This window comes from Marmota monax, unplaced genomic scaffold (genome assembly GCF_021218885.2).
Source record: "Marmota monax isolate L192 unplaced genomic scaffold, Marmota_monax_Labrador192_F-V1.1 WCK01_AAM20220418_F8-fsc00176, whole genome shotgun sequence".
NCBI classification, from domain to species: Eukaryota; Metazoa; Chordata; class Mammalia; order Rodentia; family Sciuridae; genus Marmota; species Marmota monax.
The window spans coordinates 3,589,208-3,608,097 of record NW_026694774.1 but is presented as its reverse complement, the minus strand read 5'-3'; the positions used below and the strand labels follow the sequence as shown (position 1 = coordinate 3,608,097).

The 18,890-nt window shown below is 37.5% G+C and overlaps 1 protein-coding gene and 2 pseudogenes across 1 annotated transcript; 2 read left to right on the top strand and 1 right to left on the bottom strand.

Annotated features, from left to right (window-relative positions):
* Positions 1–10,154: 10,154 nt before the first annotated feature.
* Positions 10,155–10,619, bottom strand: LOC124079718 (late histone H2B.L4-like). The gene has a single exon (XM_046425402.1). The coding sequence runs from the start codon at positions 10,617–10,619 to the stop codon at positions 10,155–10,157; it is 465 nt and encodes a 154-aa protein (XP_046281358.1).
* A 790-nt stretch (positions 10,620–11,409) lies between these two features.
* LOC124079722 (U6 spliceosomal RNA) lies at positions 11,410–11,503 on the top strand (annotated as a pseudogene).
* A 1,732-nt stretch (positions 11,504–13,235) lies between these two features.
* LOC124079685 (large ribosomal subunit protein eL8-like) lies at positions 13,236–13,928 on the top strand (annotated as a pseudogene).
* The last annotated feature ends 4,962 nt before the right edge of the window (positions 13,929–18,890 follow it).

Sequence of the window (18,890 nt, the reverse complement as noted above, 5' to 3'; positions counted from 1 at the left end):
ACCCAGAAATGAAATTGCTGAATCATATGATAATTTTGCTTTTAATTTGAGGAAACTCCATACTGCTTTACACTGTTATTGTACCAGTTTACAATCTTACTAACAGTGCAAAAGGCTTCTGGTTTCTTCACATCCTTGCCAGCACTAATTTTCTGATTTGTTCTTTATAGTAGTCAACCTGAAAGTTTTAAGGTCCTATCTCATTGTGGTTTTGATTTGCATTTTCATGATAATAAAGTTTTGTGTTGGGCCTTGTACATCTTCTTTGGAGAAAAAGATCCTTTGCCCATTTTATAAAATTATTTTTCTGTTGTTGAGTTGTAGGAGCTTTTTATATATTCTAGATATTAACTAGCTTTAGTATGTTTATACACAGGTGTATTTCTGAATTTAGCACATCATATCTTTCATCTTTATGGAAAATTACCAGTCTTTTCATTTGAATATTATTTTTTTCAAAACTTACCTTTTTAGGAAATTAAGTAACATTGCCTTCTATTTGCTCCTATTTTTCACTATATGAAGTATTTTGTATAATTTCTTTCATCTTTTAGTTCACAAAACCCATGTGCTTTTATTTTTTGCTGTATGAAGAATTTTTGTAATTTTTTTCATCTGTCTTTTAGTTCACAAAAAACTCTGTTCAGTTGAGTCAAAATCACTCTATAAAAATTTAATCATTTGATCCAATTGTCACTATGTTCATTTCTATGAAAGTTATCTCTCTTACTTTGATAAATAGATATTTCTTGTGTTTTAAATATTTTGTCATTTATTTAAATATGTTATGCATACTTTATTACTATGAATATCATGATCAGTTTTTTAAAATCTCATAATCAGTTTATGTATTGTTTTTGTTCATGATGACTTCCTTATGGACACCTGCTTGTGTACAAAGACTGTCAGAATCCTTGTAAAGCCTGTTAAGATTCCCACCCCTGACCCCAGAAAGAATCATTTTTTTTTTTGCTTTTGCACCTCATTGTGTTTGGCTGCAGAAATTAACTGTACAATGCTGATAGTTGAAATTTGAACTCAAAAGACACCGGTAGTCTTGTGATTAAAAATATTCAAGGATACTTTTTCCCCAACCAAGAGTGAAGAACTGATAGAGTTCTTCTCAGCATGTCCCTTTCCCAGGAGGAAAAAGCCACCTCTTCACAGAAATGTGGCAATGTAAAAGTTCAGATACATACAAAGGTCCCTGCAAAGCAGGTTCACAGTGTACAAGTTACCATATTGCTAAAGTCCTGGGAGAAAGAACACCCACACATGCGACAAGTTACATGAAGTACATTTTGTACCCACTGATGGGCAGCAAGGGAGGATGAAAGCTTAGATACATCACGACTTGTGCCCCCTATACACAGAAAATCTGCCCAGAGAAGACATACTCAGATGAGTTTTGGAGGACATCCTGGTTCTAGAGAGACTGGAACTAAGCCTTGGTGGTTCTGGGTGTTCCTTCTTATCTCAGGATGTTGCACTCCCAGCACATTCTACAGTTATTCTTGAGAACTAAAAGGGATAAAGGGGTGAGATCTGGGTCAGTCCAAGGCCACTTTTAGAACTATCCTATGGTCTCATGTTTCTATTAATTTCTCTCAGTTTTCAAATACAAAGCATCATCTAATATCATGTTGTAGATAATTTTGTCAATTTCCCATGTTTAACACTGAAAGATTTTCACATTTTCTATCCTAAATATTGTACAAATGAGAAGTGCTACTGAACTGTAAAATTATAAACCAGAGGCGGTTCCCTTAGTATTATTTAACTGATGTGTAAACTACTCAATAACTTACTGGGACATTTCACAAGTTGCTCTAGATAACTTGTACTCACATGCTTGGCACATTGCTGATTGTAAGTCTGTGCCTGTCTGGATCCCTGTACTTCTCCATAAGCTCTCAGAGTGCTGTAGTATCTCCAGCAGGAGAGGCATACTTTCCATATGATGGATCATAAATAAAAGATACCAAAGCAGGAGCTTCTAATCCTCTTACTGGTTATCATTGAAATGGTCATAACATCACTTTATTTCTATTTTCCATTGTTCACCATTATCACAGGCTTTCCAGATGTTGTAAGGAGGAAGTAACAGGCACTACCCCTCAGTGATGATAATATCTAGGGATGAGAAACTTTCATGAGTCTCACGCATAATTCCATGCAGAAAATACTTCTTGAGAAGTATGCGGGGTTCCAAAAACAGTATGTCCATATATACTGATGCTTTTTTCCCCCCACTGCACCAGGGTTTAGACTCAGGAATAGTTTTATATTTTGTTTACCCCTAGAACAGTGATATCTCCAATACAGTGGATACTTTTACTTCTTGCCAGAGTTAACAAACTGATGTGTATGAAATTTATAATTGTTATGAACATCCTTTCCTACACATAGGTCTCTGGACATAAATAAATGCACATAGAGAGAATGGATAATGTGTAGAGTGAGAACTTGCTGAAGAGAACTGGACAATAATCTGGTAAAACACCAGATTCTCCTAATTTTGGGGCCATCTATTTTCCCATATTTCTCATGGACCTCTTATTTCAGGAGTCTTCTAATACTTCACAATTCAATCACAGCCCGTTCCTCTACATTGTTCCCAATAAAGTACATAGAAATAGTGTCACACTTGGTCATTTTTGAAGATACAGAAATAATTTAGGAAAAGGAAAAAGCAGAAGCAGCTCTTGATGTCTGCATTCCACATTGTCGGAGTTTTGTTACAGAAAGCACTTGTTTATGCAATTCCATTTAAATTACCAAGTGGAGGTTGATTTAAGTGTTGAAAATCAGTGATGCCTTTCCTTGAATATGAAGGCAATCTCTGTTAAGTATGATAATAGAGAGAAGCATGGTTTCTATTGCCAACTATATTTTCAGGGAAGGAAGGAATCCAAGGTTGGAGGGATGCAGGAATGGAGGAAGGAAGCGAAGTTTGCAAACCTCTGAGACAGCAACTATAGGTAAAAAGGAAAGTGCACACCAAGGAACAAAGGGAGGGGCTCTCTTATATAGAAAACGTTCCTACCATTGTTTCCATTCCAATCCACTTCTGTAAATGAAGGATTCAAGTGTGCTCAATCCTGATTGGTCAGTCTTATGTGAATGAATGATGCTACCATGCCCATCACTGATTGCTTGATTTTAAATATAACTGAAGGTGGTAGTTCACTAGTCAGGTCTTAGCAGCAAAGTAAAACTTTCCAGGGCTGTTTATCTTGGCAGTGGAAATAGGAACATGCTTTGGCAAGGACCACAAAGCTCAGATTACAAGCCTTTCAGGAACACAGAGTACATGTGTGACCCTATAATCAGCAAAGAGCTATCAGGTTCATTCCAAATTGTAGGCCAAGTTTTGTCACTTGAGATCCTTCTTGGAGATTCAACTTTTCTCAGAGTTCATACTATTAACGTCTAATAGACTAAAAAAACTCAAAGGCTAATACCATGTTTGATGGAACAAATACTCAAGTGAGATTCAGGAGATCAGCTGAGGTCCTAGAGTCAAATTGAATCCAATAGCTATGTGTCCTTGAGTAAGGCCCTTTTCCTGTCTGTAGTGATTCCATTTATGAGAGATCTCTAAGTTCGCAGGAAGGATAGAACTCATTATGCCAATCAAAGTACCATAACAAGCACAGTAACTATGCATATTATTCCTCATTAAAATGAACTTCCCATGGGAGAAAGTTAAAATACATAGACAAATATCAGGTCCACCCAAAGCCATATTATCCTTGCATACTTCCAATATCAAGGGTTGACATTGTTCACACTTATGTGTAGGAAGATCTGGAAACAGCAATGCTAACATCATGAACAGGCTGCAAGATTTCTTGGAAACAGCAGAGGCCATGAGGGGCAGGATTGGCCTGTCACAACCCTCAAACAGATATAGAAAACATGGCAAGGACTGGATGAATGACTCTTGTTAAGGAGCCTGGTGCTCTCACACTTTACTAAAGTTCATCTTATAGGCTAGCCAATTTCAAGGGTGGTCCTAGATTTCCTTGTTAAATTCTCTCAAAGAGAAAAAAAATAAATGGCAACATTTTCAAATTTCCTCCTCCCCAACTAGCCTTCATTCTCCTTTTTAAAAAATATTTATATTTTGTGGGGCTGGGGATGTGGCTCAAGCGGTAGCGCGCTCGCCTGGCATGCCGGCCCGGGTTCGATCCTCAGCACCACATACAAAGAAAGATGTTGTGTCCGCCGAAAACTAAAAAATAAATATTAAAAAAAATTCTCTCTGCCAAAAAAATATTTATATTTTAGTTGTAGTTGGACATAATACCTTTATCTTATTTATTTATTTTTATCTGGTGCTGAGGATCGAACCCAGGGCCTCGCACATGCAAGGTGAGTGCTCTACTGATGAGCCACAACCCCAGCCCACCTTTGCTCTCCTTTTAAGCAAGAGTGATGGGTTATGATCAGAGAAGGGAAAGGCAGAAAGGGGCCAGGAATCAGAGTCAATTCCATTGCATTGACCACTGTAATGGGAATTGGGTTTTCTTCCTGCAATGTGAATGTGTTAAGTTTTATTTTGACAGACACAAGTACTTGTTGGTGAGAAAAATAAAATACTTAAACATCCAAATAGTTTTGAGAAAAAAAAGGTGGGGAAAGGAGAAATTGTTTAAATTCTACCAATTAATTTCCATTATTTTCTTGTTTTTGGCAGTAGGAAAGGTCCTTGTCTACTCATAGCTCTGGAATTATATATTTTTCACTATGATTAAAAGCTTACAACATATCCTGCAGTGCAATAACTGACAAAGAATCATATCCCATTGAGTCACAAGTTTCTTTCTCCTCTCAATATCAGAAATACTTTTATTGGTTCACCCAGGATACTTAATCACACATTGTATTGATGTCTGTGGCTCCATGGCTCTGATTTATTATAGTCAGGAAAGAACATAATCAGATAGAACTGAATGAATTAAAGTAGTAACTTCAGGTTTCTAAACATTCTAGGAATAGGTACTGTTTCTTATAGTTATTCATGTATCATGTTTGAGTTCTCCCTTGTCTAATAAATGAATTCCATAATATAGGTAGTGTTGGAAGAAGTTTTATGAGAGTATGTTTGTCTTATGAATACTATTTTTTCAATGTATATCATTATAATTTTTCATTTTTCTTAATTTTAATATTTTATCAAATATATCTAAAATATCTTTTCAAAATGTATTCAACTTAACCTATAATCTGTTTTGAAAGCATATAATTTGTTGTTGAAGTGTTAACTCTTTCCCTTAGTTTATCATTTTAGTAAATATACTATTTGATTATGATTGCTCACTAGGTGCCTTCTTTTACTCAATGGACCACTGAAGTGAATAATCACATGTATTCACATTCACCACTAGTACTCAACCTCATTATTCCACTCTCATCCTAATAATTTGTCTACATCAGTCTCATTTCACTCCCTGACTTTAATTCACAGACCCTATTTGGGTTGTCATACTAACGTTCCTATTCAATTTCTGAATTTACACAGGCAAAACACCATAGCATGATAAAACTAATCTAATGGATGCAGATCCTTAAAATTACTTGTCATAAAGAAATATGTATGAAGTCAGTATTATGAAACAATGATATTTCATGTTTTAAATTTTGGCATTTTAGCTGGGTGTAGTGGTTCACACCTGTAATCTCTGCTACTTGGGAGACAAAGGTAGGAAGGTCACAAGTTTGAGGACAGCCTGGGCAAAATAGTGAGACCCTGCCTCAAAATAAGATAAAAAGGACTAGGGATGTAGCACAGCAGTAGAGTACCCTTGGGTCAAATCCCCAGTACTCCCCCACTACACACACACACACACACACACACACACACATATTTTCAAGTAGCTCCAACTACCATGATGTATTCAGTGGCTTAATGAAGTGGGTTTTTTTCTCAGTGGTCGACAGGAAAAGACACATAGCTCCTTTGGCATACAAAATTGTGTTCTGGATGTGTACAACTATTTTGAATCACCAATCAGTATTTACGTGAGGTTGATTTTAGAGTAGTTTTTATTTTCTTGGTTTCCTGTACAGTAAGCTCATTCATAAGATCGTTCTAATTGTCATAAGATTTTTTTTTCTAATTTTCCTGAATAACAACACATACTAATCCTTATGAGAGGACTTATCCTACATTCTGTCCCTGTTGATGCTTAGGGGAGCTCTGGATGTGAAATTGTTCTGTTCTTACCTGCACTACTCTCGTATCCTGCCCTGCACCCACTTTGCCCCCAAGCAAGTACAGACAGTCCTGTCAAAAGGAAATAATCCATGTGGGTGTTTCTCCCCAAAGGGCCTTATCCCTCTACTCCGGGGCTCAAGAGAAGGTTTTTTTTTTTTTTTTTTTTTTTTTGTAATTAGCGGTGCTGGAGAACACCAGGCCCCATGCACTCTAGGCAGGCACTCTACCACTAAGCTATACCCCCAGACCACAAGAAAAGTTTTGATTTTTATAGTGTGCCCAGCTTTTGACTTATTGTTTGGCTAGGCCTGACATTCTTTAAAGGTGTTTGCATACATTAAAAGAGTTATTCATCATTTTATTGAGAAATTCAAATGGAACATTTAATAAAAATGATGAAATATTGGGCATTAATGAAAACAATAATAAATTTCTTTGGATTGAAATCCCACAGTATGCTCTTTCTCCATATCTGTAATAGGCTAGAAATAAATTTTAGAAACAAAAGCAGTTAGAAAATCACCAACATTGTTGAAATTCAACAATACACATGGACAAGTGAAACAAAAAGTCAATATTGCCTCATTAATATGTACATGTTTATATTTTATGTTATATTAAAATAATATTTTTAAAAAGTCATTGGTCAAAAAAACAGTGGAAATTAAAATAATTTATCATTAAAATTAATATGAACATTCAAATCACTTGAGGAAATGACTTAGTTCTATAAATGATAGACCATAGTCCTTTTATTTGATGCAAAGGGCAATGGAAATATCCTACTTCCAGGTCTAAATGCATACTTTAAATTTCTAAAGTTTATTTTTTAAATATTGTTAACAGTGTTAAAAGTATATCTTAATTGGGCTCATAGTTTTTAAATTTTTTTTAGTTATACATGGACACAATATCTTTATTTTGTTTATTTATTTTCATGTTGTGCTGAGGATAGAACCCAGTGTCTCACATGTGCAAGGCAAGCACTCTGCCACTGAGCCACAACCCCAGCCCTGGACTCATATTTTAAAAAAAACATGAAAATAAACAAGTAAGGAAACAACAAATAACAAAGAACATAATCACTCTCAATTTCCTCAATCTCCAATCTGCATGTTACAAGAAGGCTGTAATTGGTTCAGCCCTGATCTCTCACCCACACATTGAGACAATGACTGTGCACCTTTAGTTGTGTATTCTTCATTGGCTAGTCCAGTGTAAGGCTTAATCTGTTCTTATTGGAAATTTCATTCATACAAATGATGTATAATTGCATATAATAAAGGTTTATGTTTTTAGCTGGGCCTGGTGGCACACACCTATAATCCCAGTAGCTCAGGAGGCTGAGGCAGGAGGATTGCAAGTTCAAAACCAGACTCAGCAATTTATCAAGGCTCTAAGCAACTTAGTAAGATCTTGTCTCAAAACTAAAAATAATAATTAAGAAAAGGCCTAGGCGGCTGGGGATGTGGCTCAAGAGGTAGCGCGCTCACATGGTATGCGCGGGGCGCTGGGTTCGATCCTCAATACCACATAAAAATAAAAAATAAAGATATTGTGTCCACCTAAAACTAAAAAATAAATATTAAAAAAAGAAAAGGGCTAAGGATGTTGCTCAATGACTAAGCACCCCTGGGTTTAATCACTGGTACAAAAAAAAAAGTTTGTGTTTTTAAAATTGACAGATTATCAATAGTAAATAATAGAATTAGATAAATCTCAATAACTGGAAATGGTAATTACAAAGTCCAAAAAGCAGGGAAAAGGAATTGTTTCTGAAAATTTTATTTAGCTTTTTTGTACTTCCATTGGATGCTATAAAAGAATTCTATATAAGGTATGTTTGGAAAAATCAGACTGAAGAGGTATAATGTTTATATCAAGTCTTCACTTTATATGTTGCCATTTCAAATATAATTGCCTTATGGATTATTCCACTGCCTCCTCTAGGGAGAATGAGAATGAAAATGCTAAAGGATATTATTACAAAAACACTTTTTACCTGATTGGTTCTGATAAAAAGTGACCCTAAGAATATAACTGGAAGAAATTATTAATATAATAAAGTGATTAAATTCAGACTCATTAAGCAAAATCCATCATTTTCTTTTGAACTAATTGCACCAAGTTTTTTTTAAGAGAGAGAGAGAGAGAGAGAGAGAGAGAGAGAGAGAATTTTTTTAATATTTATTTTTTAGTTTTCAGCGGACACAACATCTTTGTTTATATGTGGTGCTGAGGATCGAACCCGGGCCACACGCATGCCAGGTGAGCACGCTACTGCTTGAGCCACATCCCCAGCCCTGCACCAAGTTTTTAAAATAGAAAATCCTAAGTTGTTTCAAATTGAAGCAATATCTTTGTATAACAAACCAAAAAAATTAGGCCACAAAGAAAAAACTTAATGGAAATTAGAAAATGTTAAGATAAATATTAACATTCAAATATCTTGGCAAAAGGTGTCATCTTAGTTATATTAATTTCTGCCCAACCTTTTTTTTTGGTACCAGAGATTTAACCCAGGGGTGCTTAACCACTGAACCATATCCCCACCCCTTTTAAAAAATATTTTATTTAGAGACAGGGTCTCGCTAAGTTGCTCAGGGCCTCAGTAAGTTGCTGAGGCTGGCTTTGAACTCACCATCTTCCTGCCTCAGCCTCCCAAGTTGCTGGGATTACAAGCTTGTGCCACTGCACCTGACTCCCATCCTCTTAATTTAATGCAAGGGGCAGGAGACATGTTCCCCTCCCAGCTCTAGATTCATGCTTTTAAATCACGACAGTTAAAAACAAGCATCCAGACAGCCATGCGCCTGGAAAAGAATCACTTCCTGTTTCTCCTCAACCTCCAGGCTGAATTTCATGCAGACTCTTACTGCTTTATCCAAGCAACTTGCCTGCACTATGGGCCAATGTCCATGACTTGGAGATGGCAGGTCTCTGGTTGGTGGAGTCAGTTGAGACTGAGATGTGAACTGTTTCCAGTGGATGGTCACAAGATGCAAACATAATTATGCAAGAATGAAGGTTTGGGGGTTAAACATAAGAATGGCACTGGTGCAGTGGCTCAAATCTATAATCCCAGCCACTCAGGAGGCTGAGGCAGGAGAATCCCAAGTGAAAAGCCAGCCTCAGCAATTTAGTAAGGCCCTAAGAAATTTAATGAGACCCTGTATCAAAATAAAACATAAAAAGGGCTAGGGATGTGGCTCAGTGGTTAAGCACCCCTAGGCTCAAAAATAAATAAATAAATAAAAGTAAGAACAGAAGGCTTGATATGTAGGTCCACAGAATAACACTGCATAGTAGAAGAATCTCCCATACTTGTGGAACTCAGTTCAAAACTCCAGTACATATATATTTATATTTATATTTATATATATTAATCCAAATCAGAATAGTAACTTCACACTTTAGACAGCTTGAAACATGAATGAATTCTTGCACAATTGGTTATTTAAGCACATGTCTGTATTTAATCAATTCTGAATATAGGATGTTTTTAAAAGTAATATTGAGTATGCTTATTTTTCTGCTTTTGGGCTTTATCTACTTCCATAGGACACATTAAGTACCTCTAGATAATTCTGCTCCACATTCCTGTGAGAATAAAAGTTAAAAAGATACATTATTACAAAAATAACTATGACCTGACTGAGCCTTACAATGGTTGATCTAGGAGTATGTGACAGAAATGCTCATGTAATAAAGATTTGTTATTATTTTCCTTGGAACATATTTCACCACAGACATATAGTAAAGCAGATGTGATGATGTTTATTGAGAAATGCTTTAAGAATGGGCAGGGCACCCCCTCGCTCACCCCCAGACCTGAGGTGTGCTGCGCTGGCAGCGCTACCGGTCTTTGGGGCCCAGTGATGGCTCTTAAAAGAGCCTTTAGGGTTGGCTGCGGAGGGCTCCCAGAGGCGGCTCACTTGCTGGAATGTGAGCGGCAGACGGCCCTGGTGGCCTCATACACGGCGTGCTTGCCAATCTCCCCGGGCAGCAGGAGGCACACGGCTGTCTGGAGGTCTCTGGAGGTGATGGTGGAGCGATGGTTCTGGCCAGCCAGGCGGCGGGCCTCGCTGGTGATGCGCTCGAATATGTCCTGGACGAAGGAGTCCAGGACGCTCATGCTAGACCGGGAGAGGCTGAGGCCCGAATGGATGTGCTTCAGCACCCTGGGGAAATAGGTGGCAAAATTGTCCCCACACCTGGAGTGGCTGCGGTGCCTCATGCTCTTGGAGTGGCTGGGGAGCCTGGGCTTTGGTTTGGTGGCCGGGCCGGCCTTCTGAGGCTCTTGGAGATTGAGGGGCTCCTCAGAAGAGGTGTCACAGGCTAGCTCTTGGGGATTGAGGGACTGCTTAGAAGAAGAGTCACAGAGTAGTTCAGCCATTGCTGTCCACAGTTGGTGAGGACAGACAATGAGAGTTGCTAGGGGCCGGGAGCCCTTTATATAGGCCACATTGTGTCACGTCATGGGCCAACTCCACATCTCATTGGATGGCCTGCCCTGCAAGGATCCTGTCAGTATGCCTCATGGCACAGTGTGATTGGACAGTCCTCTTGCTTGGCATTCTGCCCCAACCAGAATGGGTGCTCAATACAAAGAGATAGTCCTCCTGCTTGACCAATTACAGAGAACCTCTGTCATTTTAGAATCTTCCTGTTGCCTCCAGCAGCAAGTGAGGAAAATGCCAAAGAGAGCAAAGAGTCATTGAACCACATTAGGTGATTCATGGCACAACATGAACATTTTGAAAAGACATTATGGAAATTTCCTAAAGAGTAGGAATTATAGCTCAGGCTCCTTGAGAGAATCTGTCAGTAGTTTCCCTAGCTCATTTTCCCAGTGAAGTGACTTTAGGCCAGTTTGATTCATTCTTATTTCAAATCAGATTTTTTTTTCCTAGAACAACCCACCTGGTTTGGGCTGCAATTCCCTGATATGGCCCCCACATTGCTCCTGGAAATGGAGTCTTGGCTGTATAACTCTGTCTTCAGATTTGATCAAAACCCTTGGAGAATCATAAAAGTAGAAACAGCCAAACCACAGTCTCCGAATGCAGAACACAAAATGAAATAGGTACACATATATAAATTTATTTTTTCTTAAACTTCTACCAGAGTAAAATTGTTGTCTTAACAAAATTTGGATTCTAAAAATATTCTAAATGCTACTATGGGTGCTCACTTTGGCAGCACATATACTAAAATTGGAACAATACAGAGAAGATTAGCAAGGATGACATGCAAATTCGTGAAGCATTCCATATTTTTTATTGAGGGGAAACAATAATTTATATATAACCTGTAGGAAATGCTTCTCACATTGGGCTGTGCCTAATGAAAGGGAAGGATTAAGTCCTCACTGAAGACATGTAAAAACTAAAGTTCTACTAATTTGAAAGGTGCAATACTATAGTATATAAAGTAGTTCTGACACTATTTTTAAGGGAAAAATATAGAATTGAATTTCTCTGAATCCTTATGATTGGAGCAAGCCCTTTGTAGCAATACTGCAACAATCATATAGTGCACCTAATCATAAATTTCTCATCACAACTAACAATCCTAAATAAATGTCAATCAATTATGTTAGTTGAAAGCTTTAATTATAGAAACAATGTTATATAATTGCTTAATATAGAAAGACTCAACAAGTTTAAAGGAATGATAGAAAAATAATGTTTACAAAGGTATAAGACTTATGAAAATATTATCAACTACTGTTGGAGCATATGATATTTCAAATTGTGTTATAATTGATTTTTTTCTCTTGTTAAAATAAAGTTGTACAGAATTTTTGCTGAAAAAAAATGCTACTATGGGAGAATAAGAGCTATTCCAGGCAACTACTGTTAATCTAATCTCTCTAAAACCCTCCTTAGAGAGACAAAGGAAATAGTGAATGGAAAATGGTTTTAAATTGAAGGATATCCTTCAAGAAACTATGATAATACATTCAAAAACATTTCTTAAATATAAGAAAGTAAAACATAAATTACAGAAATTGAACCAAAGAAAGATTTAAGGATTGAAAAGACTTTAAAAATAGAGATTAGTCATGAAATATCACACCAAATGGCCAGGATTCCAATAGTGTTTCCTGACAGACCTGTAAGAATCAAGCAATAACTTTAGAATATGAAGTGATAAAAACATTTTTCCTCAAGAAATAGAATGCGATGAAAAAACCTGTTGAAAGGAGCATGCTAAGAAAATCTGAGCAGTTCATTTTAAACAAATTTTTATAGTAAATCGACACAATACCTTTATTTTATTGTTATGTGGTGCTGAGGATCAAACCCAGTGCCTCACATGTGCTAGGCAAGCACTCTACCAACTAAGCTACAGCCCCAGCCATGAGCAGTTCCTTTTTTTTTTTTTTTTTTTTTTTTTGAGAGAGAGAGAGAGAGAGAGAGAGAGAGAGAGAGAGAGAATGAATATATCTTTTTTTTGTAGATGGACACAACACACGCCTTTATTTTTATGTGGTGATGAGAATTGAACCCGGGTCCCACCAGTGCTAGGTGAGCGCTCTACCACTGAGCCACAATCCCAGCCCAAGCAGTTCATTTTTAAACAAGGATACAAAAATCTTTCTTGAAATACCAGCAATAAAATATGGTATCATATAACATTAAACAAAACAAAATAATGAAATAATTTACTGCCATACATAATTAAAATTATCAAATCAGAGAAAACATCATTAATGGAACTAACATGCTTCATTTCTTCTTTTATAACATGATCACTATTATGAAATTCATTTAAATAAAGAACCAAACACAGTGGAGAAATAGCTACATGAAGAAAGAAAATAAAGGAACTGAGGATGTAGTTCAGTGGTAGAGCACCTGCCTAGCCTGAATTAGGCCCTGGGTTTGTGTCCCAGATAGGAAAGAGAGAATGAAGTAGGAGAAAGAGAAGGAGAGAAGGAAAAAAGAGGAAAGGAAATGAAAAGTAAAATGAAAAAGAAAACAGCTCTCTCCTCCAGCTGACCAAGATGCTGAAGGGAAAGAAAGCCAAGGGGAAGAAGGTGGCCCCGGGCCCCAGCTGTGGTCAAGAAGCAGGAGGCTAAGAAGGTAGTGAACCCGCTCTTCAAGAAGAGGCGGAAGAACTTCGGCATCTGGCAGGACATCCAGCCCAAAAGGTACCTTACCAGCTCTGTAACATGGCCCCGCTACATCCTACATCCGGCTGCAGCGGCAAAGGGCTATTCTCTATAAGCTGAAAGTGCCTCCTGCGATTAACCAGTTCACCCAGGCCTTGGACCGCCAAACAGACACCCAGCTGCTTAAATACTGTCACCACCTTGGTGGAGAACAAGAAGGCTCAGCTGGTGGTGATCGCACTTGACCTGGATCCCATCAAGCTGGTTGTCTTCCTGCCTGCCCTGTGTCGCAAGATGGGAGTCCCTTACTGCATCATCAAGGGGAAGGTTAGGCTGGGACATCTGGTTCACAGGAAGACTTGAATCACTGTTGCCTTCACATAGGTTAACTCGGAAGACAAAGGAGCTCTGGCTAAGTTGGTGGAAGCTATCAGAAACAACTACAATGACAGATATGATGAGATCCATCGCCACTGGGGAGGCAACGTCCTGGGTCCAAAATCTGTGGCTCGCATTGCCAAGCTGGAAAAGGCAAAAGCTAGAGCACTTGCCACTAAACTGGGATAAATGTATGCTGTTGCATTTCTGTACATAAAAGTAATAAGTTGTCCTTCATCCAGTGTCTTGGGCTGAAGGCAATGAACTTGTTTCAGGCAGTAGCAAGGGCATGCCCCATAGTATGAGAGCTTTAGAAACTCATTGTGTAACTTGCATGAAAAGGCTGTATACAGCAGTAAAATGTTCAGAAACCAAAGGAAAAAAAAAAGAAAAAGAAAACAAATGACAAAAAGAAAAAAAGGAGTAAGTACACTGAGTGTTCCTGGCTATCCCTCTAATACCTCTAGTTCCCATCAAACCCCCTGGGAACTAAGAAAAGGAGAAATTACAAAACTTCAATTTTCAAATGGTGAACACAAAGAGAAGAAGGCTATTTTTACATAGATACAAGTTCCTTCAGCATTTTCCAAGTCCGAATTGTAATTTTAACAATACTTAATCCTTAAAAATAAGACCCCCCCCCACATACTAGCACTGGTGAATACCTATAAGAAGTCCTAACTGAAATTAAATATGACACTAATTCTGTAATAAACCACCAGAGGGAGAGAAAGCTATTCTAATCTCAGTAACTTGAGTCTACTATTTACAGGTATAGTTTCGCTACCAATTTCCTCTAATCCTGAAGCATGACCACGTGAACCTCACCATTGCCTTGATAATCGTGAGTGTCATGGATTCATTCCAGCCACCTGGCCCACAAGAATAAGCACATGACCATTACCTCCAGAGAAAATTAGACAGCAGTGTAGTTAGTGCTGCCTGGGGAGATCGGCAAGTATGCCATGACCAAGGACACCAGGGATGTCATCAGGTTGTCATTCGTTTCACCCGCCACCAGTGAGCTGCATCTGGATGCCCTGAGCAGAACCCAAAGGATATTTTCAGAGACACCACTTGTCCTAAAAGACCTGTAGCACTGCCAACACCAGACCGCTCCAGTCTGGGGGCAGAGTACATCTTGCTGATTCTCTTAGTACTACTAGTAATAGTAAAACTAGAAGAAGTAGTAGTAGTTAACGTCCAAATTAATAGGATTTGCTGTGATATTTCCATCCATACAGCTATCATTCATTGATCTTAGCTATCTTTCCTTCTTCTACCCTCTCTACTGTCTGCCCTTTTTGTCCCCTCTCCTGATCCTCTTCCCAGTACTTTTCCTCTTCCTCTTCCACTTTTAGGTCTTTTTTTTTTTCTAGTTTCCACGTATAAGAGAAAATATAGATTACTTGTCATACTGTGTCTGGTTTATTTCCTTCACATGACATCTTCCAGTTTCATCCATTTTCCCACAAAAGATATTGTTTCAGGGGCTGGAGTTGTGGCTCAGTGGCAGAGAGCACTTGCCTGGCATGTATGAGGCACTGGGTTTGATCCTCAACACCATAAATAAATAAATGTACATCAACAACTAAAAAAACTTTTTAAAAGATATCACTTCATTCTCTATGGCTGAATAAAACTCTATAGTGTGTATATGCCATATTTTCTTTATACATCCATCCGTTGATTAACACATAGACTAATTATATATCTTGAATATTATGAATAGTGCTGCATAAACATGGATATGAAGGCATTTTCACCATTCAGGGAGTTAAGGAGATCTCCAGAGATGGAGGAGACCTCTACTCAAACTTTTACAGGTTCTTGACCACATGGCAGAAAATAATTTAGGACATTTCATGTTATAGCACAAGTGGAAGTGCTTTATTTTCAAACCAAATTCAACACTCGGCTAAGTGCAGACACATTCAAAGCCTGAGTGGCCTTATAGATGGGTTGTGTTTTATACTGGCTAGAAGAATTAATATTCGTAAGCACGACTTGACTATTGTTTGAGGGTCCCTGGATTTGGGAGGTCCGTCATAGAATCCAACTCAACTTCATTAGCATCTAAATTTTCAGCTAAGGGGTGTGTGAGTACCTACAGTAACCAGCCTTAATACACAAAGAGGTAAAATAGAAGTCAGGTTGCTTCTTGATATGCCTGCACAAGAAACCACTCACAGCTGGCTCAAACATATGGCCACTCTGTGGTTAGATAGAATGTTTCTTGTGTACTCATAGGCCAGCAGGATATCTGTGATTAAACAGGAGGCCTGGTGTCACTGGGATCCATGCTTGATGCTAGTATAACACTCACCTAATCCCACATATCTTTAGTTAAACAGGAGGCTTAATGCCAGCAGGATCCCTGCAGTTAAGCAGTTTCCTGTCAAGTAAGTCCAGCTCATACTATCTATAAAGACTGTCCATCTGCACTTACTCCTCCTGTTCGCTGTCTCAGCATCCCTTTTGTATGCTGACTTCATTTATTTCAGATATACACTTAGGAATGAGACAGTTGGAACATATGTTAGTTCTATTAGTTTTTTGAAGAACTTCCATATTGTTTTCCATAGTGGTTATAATAATTTATATTCCCGCTGGTTTAGTCAGCTTTTTCACTGTTGTAACCAAAAGATCTGGTAAGAACAATTTTAAAAGGAAAAGGTTATTTGGGAGCTTACACAGTTTCAGAAGTCTTAGTCCAGCCACACCCTACCTGTCTAAAGTTAATCCCAATCAATTGGGTTAATTCACTGATTGAGTTAAGGTTCTCATAACCCAATCATTTCACCTCTAAATTTCCTTGCATTGACTCACATCTGAGTTTTTTGGGGACACCTAATATCTAAACCATAACACCCACCAACAGTATATAGGGTTGTTTTTTCTCCACATCCTCTTCAGGATCAATTATTTTTTATGATAGCCATCCCAATCGGGGTGAGTTGGAATCTCATGGTTTTGATGTGCATTTCTCTAAGGGCTAGATATAGTTTTCATATATGTGTTGGCCATTTATGCATTTCTTATTTTGAGAAGCATCTGTTCAGACAAAATGAAATTTGCCTACTTTTAATTGGATTGCTTGTATTTTTGGTGTTAAGTGTTTTGAGTTCTTTGTATATTCAGGATATTAATCCTCTGCTAGATGTATCACTGGCATTGATTTTCTCACACTCTGTAGGCTTTCTCTTCACTCTGTTCATTGTTTCCTTGACTATGCAGAAGCTTTTAAATTTGATGAAATCCCATTTATAAATTCTTGCTTTTGTTTCCTATACTTTAGGAGTCCTGGCCAGGAAATCATTGTCTGGAGGCCAACATCTTGAAGTGTGTCCCCAATGTTTTCCTCTAGTGATTTCAGAGTTTCAGTTTTTACATCAAGATATTTGGTTGCTTTTCATTTGATTTTTGTACAAGTTAAGAGATAGGGTCAAGTTTCAATCTTCTACATGTACAGCTCCAGGTTTCCCAGCACCATTTATTGAAGTGACTGTGTTTCTCCTAATGGATATTTTGGCAATTTTGTAAAAAAAAAAAAAATCAGTTCTTTGAAGATTCATGTTTTTATTTCTTAATCCTCTATTCTGTTCCCTTACATCTATGAGTCTATTTTTATGCCAATATCATGGTGTTTTGTTTTCTTGGCTTTGTAGTATGCCCTGAAATCAGGTATTGTGATGCTTCCACCTTTGCTGTTTTGGCTCAGGTTGTTTTGACAATTTGGGGCCTTTTGTGCTTCCATATATATTTTAGAATTTTTTTTTCTAATTCTGTGAATAATGTCATTGGTATTTTGATAGAAAATGCATTCAATCTGTAGATTGCTTCAGGTAATATGGACATTTTAAGAATATTAATTATCCTAATCCACAGACACAGGAGGTCTTTCAACGTTTTTAGTGTCTTCTTCAATTTCTATCTTCAGTGTTTTTAAAATTCATTGTAGAAGAATTTTCATCCTCCCCCAGGTGTTTTTAAGGTTATTGTGAATGAAATTGTTTTCCTGAGTTCTCTCTCAGCAGATTCATTATTGGAGTATTGAAAACCTACTGATTTTTATGTTGTTTTTGTAGCCTGTTATTTTGCTGAATTTGTCATCTCCAGAAGTCTTCTGATGGAGTATTCTGGTTCTTGAAGTCCTAGGATCATCTTATTAACAAACAGAAAATTTGATTTCGTCTTTTCCTATTGGTATCCCTTTAATTTATTTCTCATACCTAATTGCTCTAGCTATAATTTCAAGAACTATATTTAATAAAAATGGTGAGAGTAGATATCTTTTTCTGGTTCCTGATTATAGAGGAAATTCTTTCAATTTTTCTGTGCTCAATATAATGTTGGTTTTGGTTTTGTCGAGTATAGACTTCATGATGTAGAGGTAAATTCCTCCCCTCCCTAGTATCTCTAGTATTTTCAACATGAATGACTACTGGATTTTGTGAAAGGGCTTTTCTGCATCTATTGAAGTTATCATGTAATTTTGTCCTTAATTCTATTTATGTGATGAATTACACTGATTTGTATATATTGAACAATGTTGCATCCCTTGAATACTGTACAATCTCTTTAATGTGTTTTGTTTGTTTGTTTTTTGGTACTGGGGATAGAACTCAGGGACACTCAACCACTGAGCCACATCCCCCAGCCCCTTTTTGTATTTTATTTAGAGACAGGGTCTCACTGAGTTGCTTAGTGACTCATTTTTGCTGAGGCTCGCTTTGAATTTACAATCTTCCTGCCTCAGCCTCCTGAGCTGCTGGGATTACAGGCATGCCCAGGTCCTTAATGTGTTTTTGTATACGGATTGCTAATATTTTATTAAGAGTTTTTGTGTCTATGTTCATCAGGGATATTGGTCTGTAGCTTTCTTTCTTTGATGTGTCTTTATCTGGTTTTGGTATCAGGTTGATTCAGACTTTGTTAAATGAAATTGGGAGTGTTCCCTCCTTTATATTTCACAGAATAATTTGAAGACTGGCATTAATTATTCTCTAAAAGTCTGGTATAAGTCAGCTGAGAATTCATCTGATCCTGGGCTTTTCTTTGGTGGGAGGCTTTTATTACCATTTCAACCTCAGTTCTTGATATTGGTCTGTTCAGGTTTTCTATATCCTCTTGGTTCAATTTGGGAAAGTAACATGTGTATAGAAATTT

Excerpts from the sequence above, each read along its gene's own strand:
- LOC124079718 (XM_046425402.1), bottom strand. The coding sequence starts at position 10,619 with ATGGCTGAACTACTCTGTGACTCTTCTTCTAAGCAGTCCCTCAATCCC.